Raw genomic sequence first — 11465 nt, 5'->3', positions numbered from 1 at the left:
TACATGGACCATCAGTCATATATCTTACCAAATTCCCTCAGAATGGGAAAAATGACTCCTAATAGCAAAAGGTTATCAAAACTCCTGATCAGTAGTCTGTGCGCAAGTGTCTATATTATTCTCTCCCAACTATCCCTGTAACTCTCTCAAAACCTTCCATAATTACATAAATGTGAAAGGAGTCCAGCCAACATTTGTGTCAGTATTTCTTCTTTCTTCAGTATCTACCTTTTTCTGTCTCTTTCATGTTGGGAATCTTAGATTGTTTTTCTTCTATACTGCCTTGAGTTAAACCAGGACATTGTTGGTGTTGGGTTTCCATATTAACACAGTGTCCGAGTGAGTAGACAATTTTAGGTGAAGGAGTCACTGAGTTTTGCAACCTGTAAGATTATTTCTGGGAATTATTTGCTTACCTCATTGCCCTGCAGCCTTGCTGGCTCTGGTTCCAGTCTTAGAGTACCAAGCCTGTTTTAGTCCATTTCCCTGCTCTGGACACCTGCATGACTCCATTATACCTGCCCCCAGTCTTTACAGCCCCTACAGTGTGCTTGATTGTTTAGGACTCCTGCATGCTTCTGATACTGCTTCACTTGTTCTCTCATTCAGGAAATTCAGCAATCGGCAGTGTCTTTGAGTTTTTGTGTGCGTGTAACGCATTGTGATATCCTTTTCTACCTTCCCTTTCTAAGTAGCTGACAGTGATTTCTCTTATTTGCATTATATAGTGGTGACCAGCTGTTATCCTAGTGTAGATTTGTGTAGTGTGGCACTTTGCATTTGTTAGCATTTTACAGACTGGGAAGACCGCACATTTTAAACAGATGCATTTGTCAAATGAGCTTTTACACTCTCAGAGGAAACATTATGTGCATTATCTGCTGTAGATATGTTTTTGGGGTTTTTTTGGTCTTCTTTCTCATGTGTTGCACAACTATGCTTATTGTTTTCCCAGTATGGGTCAACAAGCTTAGTTGCATCACTTTTTTATTCAGATTAGAGTTGGACTGATTCCTGAAATAATTTCAAGGAGGGCTGGTCTCTTTAGGTTTACTATAGAAAGGTTACCTCCCTACTTTATGTAGAGTTCTAGTCTGGTCTTAATTTTTTCTTTATTGTAGCACAAATGTATTGACCTCAGTGTCTTTCGCTGGCCCTATTTGCCTTTCAAATGCACATATTTTGCACTGCATGGATGGATCTAACTGAGATATTATGATATGTTGGCTCTTGAAGAAAAGAGTGAAACAGGGATTTTTCTTTTGAACTACTTTTATAACCACTGGTAATTTTTGGTATTGTTTTTTTGTTCCTGTCTTTTTGTGTTCATTCCAGCCTGTAATTGCATCCTCTGTTGTTCATCTTGTGTGAGTCTTCATTTTGATTGTGATGACGTCTGTGATGACGCATTTGGCCTCCTGATTCTTTTGTGAGTCTTCTTCGTGAATACTCACACTACTTGAAGTCCACTTTTTCATGGCTTTTTGGGGTTGCTTTGCTTCTCCATCATTCTTTTTGTTCTTTGATGCCTGTTCTTTCACTGGAACTTCTCTCTGCACTGACATTTTCTGTTATTTATTACTGCTCCATTCTCCATGTTGCCCTCAAGTCATTCCGATTTCATGCTGTGAGTCGTTCTTGGGTAAGTAGTTTATCCTGCTGTGATGAGTAGCCTAAATTCCCTCTCTAACATTTCTTTCTTCCTCAGTCTTTTTAGTCTTGCAACATCATCAGAATCCCTTACTCATTTCATGACTTTCCTTTTCATTTATTACTCAACTCTCTCACACCATTTTGAATTTCTGGTCCATGCTGAGGAATGAGGTTTACAGAGCTACCAGGCCTACAGAGGACACCATAACCACAACACTCCTTACTGTTGTCCTGAGCTACACGAGGCTGCTCTTTGTAGATTTCAACCTCCCTCACAAACTGGTGACAAAACTGACAGAGTGTCCAGTCACTTCTGGTCTGACTTTCTGTCTCTTTGACTCCCAAAAGGTGAGAGTAGGCTGCTACAAGTTCTCAGCCCTCAGTCTCAGCACCGGCTCTTCACAGGGATGTGTGCTGAGTCCCTACTCTTCATCCTCTATACTCACAACTGCACCCCCACCCATTCCAGCAACAACCTCATTAAATTTCCAGATGACACCACTTTAATGGGGCTCATCTAAGGGAGTGATGAGTCTGCTTATTAGGTGGAGGTGGAGTATTTATCTGGTTGTCGTAGTGATAACAACCTGATCATTAACACCACCAAGACCAAGGTGTTGATTATTGACTACAAGAGGTAGAAAATGGATATTCAGACCATTTTCATTTCATGTGTGGATAAATTATTGGACTGATTCCTGGGCATCCAAGCAGAAGAGGAGCTGACCTGGAAGAAGGCAAAGCAGAGACTTTGCCTCACTCAAAAATCTGCTTATGTCCTTCTATCACTGCTCAGAGAAGTAGAGAGTGGTTTCCCAGCTGCACAGTAGAAGAGAGAAAAGCGCTTTCAGAGGGTGATCACAGAAGATCACCTCTCTCCTCCCTGGAAGAGCTTTACAGTTCCCGGTACCTCATAGAAGGAAAGAGCATCCTGAAACATCCATCCCACCTCGGACACTTTCTGTTTGAACTGCTGCCCTCGAGCAGATGTTTCAGGACATTAAAAACAAGGACAAAAAGATTTAAAAATAGCTTTTATGCAAAAGCTTTAACAGCAAAAAATGCTGCTGGAACTTTGCAATTTTGTGAAGACAGAGAGCTATGCAAGCTGAATGCCTGGAGAATGCAAAATGTCTTGTGTGATGTGTGAAGTATGATGCGTGTTTTATCTTCCTTTTAAGTTGAGTAGAGAGTTAGCAAGTATAGAGGTTGCTCATTTATAAACTTTTTATACATATATTTATGGACACATTCTAAACCTTTTTTGCCTTTGCACTGATAGAATTGCATCTGATGATACTATCAGATGTACATGTAAAAGTACATGTGTACTTAAATTAAATCTATTACTGTCATTATTATTATTATTATTATTATTATTATTATTATTATTATTATTATTATTATTATTATTATCATGACCTTGATTAAAAAGGGTTATTTTCAAAATTCAGATTCCTGATGATAATCTCTGTTTGTACTCTTAACACTCTTTGTTATTCTGATCAAAGCTTTCATTCAGCTGGCCACCCTTTGGACATGTGCCTTGTTCTTTGTCTCTACCAAATGTCTACATCTTACATCAGACCTTAAAGAAGATGGCAGGGGAAGCTAGGCTCTTATCAAGATAAAAAAAAAAATTCTGGTAAACAAATTTTGCAATACAAAAGATGAGCAAATGTATGAAGCTACAGTTTGAAATTCAACACAAACAATCCTGAAACATATATGAATGCATACCGAAAAACAGGTAGTCACAATTCCCGTTCCACAGAAATTCGTGCCCCTCATGACGCCATTTAATTATTTTAAATGTCTTGGGAGCTGACATTCAGTCAAATTTAATTTCAAATATCGACAAAAAAGATTAAATCATACAAAGAAAACGTTACCTACATATAAGAATGTTATCAAGCTGATTCGGGGATACTGAAATAGCTGAAGAAATCCCTGCAGTTAAGCTTAACTGAAAGTTTATGTCTGTTTGGCTACAGTGACTTACACCCACTGCTTGAGTGGTTTATAGACAGAGGCCACGATGCACCCGTAGGATGGTCTGTTAGTAACAGCATTTAATTTAATTTAATTTTTTTCTTTTTAAAGACTGTATATAGGTAAGTTGTAAACGTGATGTTATATTTTCGTACTAGGCTGTGTGGCGATGCGTTTTAATGAGCACTTATCCAAAATTTCCGGGGTCGTAAAACCCGTTGTTTGTGTTTCAACCATCATTGGTTTCAACAGTGTTTCTGTTATGAATAACTCACCCCGGAGGCTCGGCCTTGTGATTTTTTTAATCGCTTACAAAAATGACGAATTGGCCGAACGGAACCTTGTAGAATCCGAACCTTGTTTCTATCCGGACACATATTATTGGGCTCCTTTCTCGCGACCGGTCGCTTAAGCGACGTTCATTGGTTGTTGACAGTTCCAGGTTAGTAACAGGATGTTGTGTGTGTGTGTTGCAGGTGTTCCTATCAGTTTAGTACCCGTTTCATACCTTTAGCTGTCCCTCAGGCGGCGGCAGCAGCTTCACTAAGGATAATGTCTGCTGCTGGTATGCGCTGTCCGGCCTGCGGTTCCACAAACATTGTAGACGATGACCTGTACTCTCAGGCTCAGCTGGTGTGTGTGGACTGCGGCTCTGTGGTGTCCGAGGGAGTCCTGGCTAATGATCCAGTGGGAGGTTCAGGTACGAAAATGAGACTGAAGTCAAGTCTGTCCCGTTAAAAGACCGTGTTAAATATGAGTAGTTTGTTTTTTTTTTTGTTTCTTTTCATAATTTTGTTTGCTGAGCTCACCGAGACAAAGTACTGATAGTAAGCGGGACCTGTATGTGCTCCCTAGTGGAGAAATTATGTAATGACGAGGCTTAATTTCCTCACAGTTAGAGATTTCTTAGATATAGATTCAATAAGGTTCTGGAAACATTCATCATAGATTTTTGGTCTATATTGATGTGAAAGCATCATACAGTTGCTGCAGATTTATCATCTGTACTTCATAATTATCATCTCAAATGTTCAAAGGTGCTCTACCGGACTGAGATCTGTGAGTACAGTGAACTCATTTTCAAACCAGTGTTACACTGTGGTTATAAAGGGACGGGACATGGTCAGCAACAATACTCAGGTAGACTGTGGTGTTTAAATGATGCTAAGCTTGTACTAGTGTGCAAAGAAAACATGCCCCCACACCACCATCACAGTGAATTTTAGCCTCACTTACCTGTTCCAGAGTTTCCAAAGATGCTCATCTGCATATCTTGAAGTTGAGGTTCTGTTTCCTTCCTATCAGTTTGAAGCAGCCTGGTCTTTCTCCTGTGACCACTGGGGTCAAACAGGGCATTTTCGACCGCTGCTGCTCTGTTGTTCACTGGTATTTTCTGTCTTTCAGAAAATTTTCTGTAAAACCCTAGACATGGTTGTGTGGGAAAATCCCAGGAGATCAGACATTTCTGAAATCCTTTAAATCACATTTCTTACTCATTCTCATGACTTCAGCAGGTCATTTGACCATGTCTGCATGCCTAAATGCATTGAGGGGCTACCATGTGATTGGTTGAATTGATAATGATGTTTATGAGCAGTTGGACATGTATGGCTAAAAAAAGTGTCAGGTAAGTGTAGATACATAATTTGAAATTTCTTAGCATTAGTCAGGCCGGTTTAATAAATTTGTTCTACTGGGGAGGTTATGTAAAAGGTTATGTAATGTCAATAAATGTAGATTTTTTTTTTTTTTTTTTTTGCTGCTGACATTGACTACTAACTTCAGTACAGGGCAATGACTAGAAGGGCACTTGAAGATTGTAAAGCATGTAAAGTAAGTCCATATGAATGAAATTTATGACCCTCTACTGCTGAAGGAATGGTAGATCTCTCTCTTTACATTTAATCACTTTTGGACTTTGCCTTGATTATTTTCCCCTCTTGCAGATGTCAGCTTCAGTCGAACCACTGCTGTTGCCAAAAGGCCGTGCACAAACCTGATAAAAGGTGAGCTCTTGCCCTCCAAAAGAAGCTTTTCCTTGTTACTTCAGTGTAATTCAGTCCTGTTGCTTGTGCATTTCCTCAAATGGATTTGTTTTACACCTACAGGTCAGCAGCGTGTGAAAGCCATATGTCGGATTCTCATGGTCAACAGGGAGATTGAGGATCTCTCACAGACGTATTACAAGATGGCCTATGAGCATAAAGCTTTCCTCAAAGTGAGCCTTCAGAAGAAAGAGATTCTTACTGGTTGCTGTGTGCTTCTAAGCTGCAGGCAGCTCAATTGGCCCATTACTGTGGGAACCATCAGCTGCCTGCTGGATGCCGACTCGATGGCGGTGGGAGCGATTTATCAAGAAATGGTCAAGAACCTCAGCATCGAGGCCCCGATCATCAACGTCACTGATGTAATAGAAGCTCACTGTCATGAGTAAGTGAAGAACTTACTGCAGCTTTCAGTCCTAAAATGCTAAGTAGGTATTTCAAAACAACTAATTTATTGCAGTTGTAGGTCTTCTAACTGAGACCTACAGTGGTGATGTAATTATTTGATTCCCTGATGAATTTGTTAGTTTGCTCACTTCCAAAGAAATTAACCATCTTTACTTTTTTAAAGGAGACAGAATATGAACCAAAAATCCTGAAAAACACATTACATAAAAGGTAGAAAATGATTTGCAGGTCATTGAGTGAAATAAGCATTTGATCCCAGAGCAAAACAGGACTTCATAGCTTTGTTGACAAGAACAGCAGGAAGACATTTCTTGTAGTTAGTATTTTAGTTCACTCCTCTTTACAGAAACTTTTAAGTTTCTTGGCTGCTGCCTGTTAGCTCGAAGCCTCAGCTCCCTCCACAGATTTATCTGTAGGACTGAGGTCTGGAGACTGGCAAGGCCACTCCATGACTTTAGTGTGCTTTACCTTTAGCCACTTCTTCGTTGCCTTGGCAATAAGTTGCCATATTTAAAGTTTTGGCCAAGGGAAGGAGATTCTGAAATTTCGTGGTGCATGGCCCTGTCCATTGGCCCCTCGTTGTGTCGTCCTGTAACCCTTAGCAGGAAAAACTGACCCAAAGCTTAATGTTTCCACCTCCGTGCTTGACTGTGGGGATGGTGTTCTTTGGGTCATACTCAGCATTTCTGTTCCAAATACGGCATGTTGAGTCGTTTTTTGTTCAGTCATACCGATAATTTAGTGGTAAGTTATCCTTAGTTATAGAATATGTAGTTATTTGCTTTTATTTTAAAAACATTTTTGGCTTACATAGTTTTTTACTACTTTAGTTAACTTAAAAAGCTGATTTTGTTTTTCCACTTGTTTAACATTCATTTCTCTCTTGGCCTGCCCTGGTTTTAAAGGAGTTTCTTGTTTCAGCGTTAAACCTCGATTAAATTTTAAAACCCATTTCATTGGAGTTACTTGAGGTTAACTGTGTTTATCTGAAAAGCTGATTGTTAAAATATAAAACTGTCAGTGCTCTAGATGATTTACCAGCTCAGTCTTTATCTCAGATTTACTGGGAGCATTTCTCTTTGACAGATACAAAATTAGCTCACTTGATGTTCCTGAAGAATTGGCTGAGAATTCGAGGGACCTGACCAAACGAGCTGTGGCCCTGGTAGAGCTGGCAGCAGATTCCTGGATTGTGACTGGCCGTAAGCCCATCCCCATAATGATGGCAGCGACGTATTTGGCCTGGCAATCCTTAAAACCCAACAAGCATCGCCTGAAATTCTCCCTGGACAAGTTCTGTCAGGTTGCCAAAGTGAAAAAGCTCAAGTCTGCTATGAAGAGAGTAGCTGAAATCAAAGAGGTGTTGTGTAAGCTAGGCAAGGAAATACCCTGGGTCAGGGAAACAGTGACACCGGATAATGTTATTCAGCTGGTTGAATGCATTCTGCAGAACAGGTACGCCCTGCTAAGAAGGGCTATGAGAACCCACGAGGACGCTCTGCTGGAGGAGAGTCAAGCCAGCTGTGCTGAGGCTCCGCCTGAGGGGACTGCTTCCTCCCAAATCTCTGAGTGTGCAGATCAGACTCCAATTACGTCTTTTGTGAAACAAAATGGGTCGAATTCTGACGGGAAAGAGAAGCCAGGAGATGTAGACTATAATCCACGTGTACTGCCAGAGCACAGCGACACTCAGGAGAGTCAAAATCCACCTCCAAACTGGGGTAAAAGAGTTCTGTTTGCTCCCCCATGTGTCATTAATGCTAAGAAAAGGAGAGCGGTGCAGCCTGAACACACGGATGTGACTGGTGATGAGGAAATCTCTGACAGTGAAATTGACTCATACATTCGCACACCTCAGGAGGCTCGAGACTTCGCTTTAATGCAGCACATGCTGTCTTTGTCTGACAGTGCTAAATCATAACCGAGCCCAGTGACTGGTTCTTCAGAGATGGCTGGCATATTTAAGTTTATGTGCACTTTCTTTTTTTTTTTTATGACTGTTGAACTCAGGATGCAGACATTTTCGTTGGCTTGATTATATAACCTATTCATCTAATTTTGTACAGTCTACATAAGGGGCTATGTCTTTTGTGTTTGTACTTTAAAAAGCTTCACTCAGCACTTGAAAGTGTAGCATGAGGAAGTTAATGTGTGTAAATATTTTGTTTTAATGGAAATGTGATTAAAGCAAAGGCCTGATTAAAAGGATGCACGAACTTCACCGTGTACATTTTATGATTTTTGGATGGCTTTTCTGTTTGTTCTTTTATATTAGAGCTCTTATCAGTGAAATAACACATGGCTATAAATAGAGCAATTACTGCTGAGTCCACAGCAAACAAACATAAAGAAAGTAATAAACAAATGTAAGTGAAATCTAAGGATGTGTTTGAGTAGAGCTCTGGTAATTAGTCAAATATACACTCACCAGCTATTTCTTTACTTACACCTTGCTAGTACTGGATTGATCCACTCAAATGTCAGATTTATTAAAGCAGAGCTCAACGGTTTTGTGTAAGAGGAAAATGTTTGAAATACTTTTTATTGGAACTTGTTTGTACATTCTTCTATCTTTGATAGCAGTTTCCATTTCAAAGGTCCTATTTGGGTTAATCCACGAGGGGATTACCTGCAGTTGAACTTCCCAAAACAATCGGCTTTGTTGCTATATTGAGAGAAAGTTCAAAAGTATAGAAGTAGCAGACATGCATTTGCATTCTCAACCTCTGTTGGATTTCATTAAGTATTTACTTCCTCTTCAACATTTGTAATGATGAAGATAGACCTCTAATGGTGCTTTTGCACAGGACACTGCATCCTCTTTACTTGCTGCTTTATTTGGTGCATTGTTTAAGGACGCTGTAAATAACAAAGAAAAATAGTCAGGTTTTAAAACTAATACTGGTAATTTTTGTTCTGTATGAAAACTGTCTATTCCTCATTGCCCTAATTAGAAGCTTTAGAACAGCAACTGGCCACTTCATTAGTTACACGTTGCTGGCACCCAGGTGAACCTTTTGCCTTCAGAACCTCCCTAATGCTTTGTGGCATAGATTCAACAAGATGCTGGAAACATTTCTCAAATTTTGGAGGCTATTTAAAAGCTTATCGTCATGTTCAAGAAGACTGTGGTCCTAAAGGGCTAGACATGGTCAGCAACAACACTGAGGTGGGTTGTGGAGTTTAAATGATGCTCAATTGATATTAAGGGATCCCCACACCATTACAGCACCACCAAAAGGTTGAAGCACTGGTACAAGGCATGGTAGAGGCATGTTTATTATGATGAGAGATCAGATGAGGTAGCACATTTTTCCAGTCTTGTCATGTCCTGTTTGAATTGTAGCCTCGGTTTTCTGACCTTAGCTGTCAGGAGTGGCACCGTGTGGTCTTCTGCTGTTGTAGTACATCTGTTTCAAGATGCTCTTCTGCATATGTTGGTTGTAACAAGTTCTTCCTATAAACTTTCCATTCATGTTTATTAAGTTGAATTGGTTTAACTGTCCACCTCTGACTTCTGGTGTCAACCGAGAGAACTGCCACTCACTGGGTATTTTCTCTTTTTCCGACCAATAGTCTCTAAACCCCAGAGATGGCAGTGTGTGAAAATCCCAGTAGGTCAGTAGTTTCTGATATACTCTGAAATAGCAGCACTAGTATTAATGCTACATTTAAAGTCACTTAAGTCACCTCACTTCTTCATTCCAATGCCCAGTTTAAAGTTTAAAGAGCAGCTGAACAGGCATTGGGTTTAAGGTTTGAGTATGACTCTGGTAGTTCCTAACATGTGATCCAGTTTAATAAGATCAAATTTCTCACACTAATGGACACCATTTGAAAGAGCTTTCTTCTGCATATTATGTATGAAATGCCTCATATATCAGATGGACATGGAAAGAAACTCGCCCGAACATCAAAACCATAAATTTCAATTAATTTTTTTCCCCTGACAGACCATTTTTGTGACAACATCACAAATTCTACCTGAGATATGAGACCTGTGAAGTATAATAAGCCCTTTTTGCTGAAGTCATGTTGACATATTGAAGTACATTCAGGTTGTGTGTGTCCTGTCTCTTTGTTGTATGAACTACAAGGATTTCCTTAATACAATAAAGGGACGCTTTAAGGTTACCACTAATATGAGCATTTCCAACTATGAGGAATCTGCTGTGGAAAAAGCCTGTTGTCCTGAGGCTACATTGTGTTGAGTAAACGTCCAATTTTCGTTTCACTTCAGTGAAAAAGTTTGTTGAAACAGGAAATATCTGTTTGAAAATTATTGTTATTGAACACAATGCGTCTTAAAACTCAAAATTCCCACAATACATAATAAAAGATTCACATAAGTGGCAAACCTGAGAACTTAAAAATCAAACCCACAAAATAAGTGCCCAAAACTGGGGTTCCTCTTGTAGTGTGACTTCAAAACTCAGTCAGTCCTCATAGATGTATAAAGAAATAATCCAGCTTTACAGCTTAAAAAACTGGTGTTGAAGTGGGACAGAGTGATCTGGAATGACGTTCTGGCATTTTCTGCTAATTATGACTTAAATCTGATTGTGTGGTTAAATACATAATAATACAAAGCACCATTATTTTTCCTGTGCTGCAGCCTGGCAGTCTTTTCAGCTGATCGCACTGAGGTACTTGCTCAAATTAAAAAGTGGCATCCCACGGTCCTGCTTGCACCCTCTGCGCATCCTGTTTTCCTTCTTATCCCCTTCATGCTTTCATGCACACAGATGTCACAGCTGATGTTGTGGAAATTCTGTATTATAGCCATCTAACAAGTCCTGAAAAATGGGAGCGCGATAAAAGAAATGTGTATTTTCCATTGAGAGAAAGCCTAATGTGTGATAATATAAAGAACTGATGTTAGAGGACAGGAGAGGAAGATGAGAGTTAATTTATGTTGTGAAAACACTTGGAAAAACAAATTGAATTATAATCAACTTGTGTTATTCCAAGTATGAAAATTTTAAGCTGTTTAGTGAATGCTAAACAGCTTACTTGGCAGTGAGCACTGAGATGGATTGGTAGAGCTAGTGGTAGGGTGCAGACAACCAAGTAAAAAAGGTAAAAGAGCATGTATAGATTTTCTTTTACTTATGTATTAATCACATTATTTTATTGTATGATGCCTTGGTGCCACTGGATTTTAACTGAGAGCCATGCTAGGCTCAGAGAGACTCTGCTGACCGTCTGCCCCACGGTCATGCTCTCCACAAGCTTGGTTTTCTGTTCTTTGTGTGTTTGGATTAAAGAATGTTAGCTACCGCTCACTGCTCGTCTGCAGGCTTTATTTAAATGGAAAACTCCCACAACAACAAGCATAAATGTGGCTTTTCTTTAAAGGAAAACAAT

The 11465-nt window shown here is 39.7% G+C and overlaps 1 protein-coding gene across 3 annotated transcripts; it reads left to right on the top strand.

Annotated features, from left to right (window-relative positions):
• The first annotated feature begins 3557 nt into the window (after positions 1-3557).
• brf2 (BRF2 general transcription factor IIIB subunit) lies at positions 3558-8319 on the top strand. Of its 3 annotated transcripts, none has more exons than XM_085463622.1 (5): positions 3558-3767; positions 4122-4345; positions 5592-5651; positions 5754-6075; positions 7185-8319. In XM_085463622.1, exons 2-5 carry the CDS (start codon positions 4198-4200, stop codon positions 8017-8019), a joined length of 1365 nt encoding a protein of 454 aa, XP_085319748.1. In that variant the 5' UTR covers positions 3558-3767; positions 4122-4197; the 3' UTR covers positions 8020-8319. The 3 variants fall into 3 exon arrangements, with proteins under 3 accessions (XP_085319748.1, XP_085319750.1, XP_085319749.1); XM_085463623.1 differs by lacking the exon at positions 3558-3767 and adding an exon at positions 4016-4087 and having other exon boundaries at positions 4171-4345; XM_085463624.1 differs by lacking the exon at positions 4122-4345 and having other exon boundaries at positions 3561-3767.
• Positions 8320-11465: the final 3146 nt, after the last annotated feature.

This window comes from Copadichromis virginalis, linkage group LG7, assembly GCF_057382275.1.
Source record: "Copadichromis virginalis isolate Kocher_CV1m ecotype Utaka linkage group LG7, C_Virginalis_male_GT1.1, whole genome shotgun sequence".
Classification (NCBI taxonomy): Eukaryota; Metazoa; Chordata; class Actinopteri; order Cichliformes; family Cichlidae; genus Copadichromis; species Copadichromis virginalis.
Note: the sequence above shows the minus strand (reverse complement) of the source record. Positions and strands in the feature narration are given on the sequence as shown.

Coding starts and splice junctions, on each gene's coding strand:
- brf2 (XM_085463622.1), top strand. CDS start 4,198: ATGTCTGCTGCTGGTATGCGCTGTCCGGCCTGCGGTTCCACAAACATT. Junction 5,652..5,753: donor GTGCACAAACCTGATAAAAG/GTGAGCTCTTGC, acceptor TTACACCTACAG/GTCAGCAGCGTGTGAAAGCC. Junction 6,076..7,184: donor ATAGAAGCTCACTGTCATGA/GTAAGTGAAGAA, acceptor TCTCTTTGACAG/ATACAAAATTAGCTCACTTG.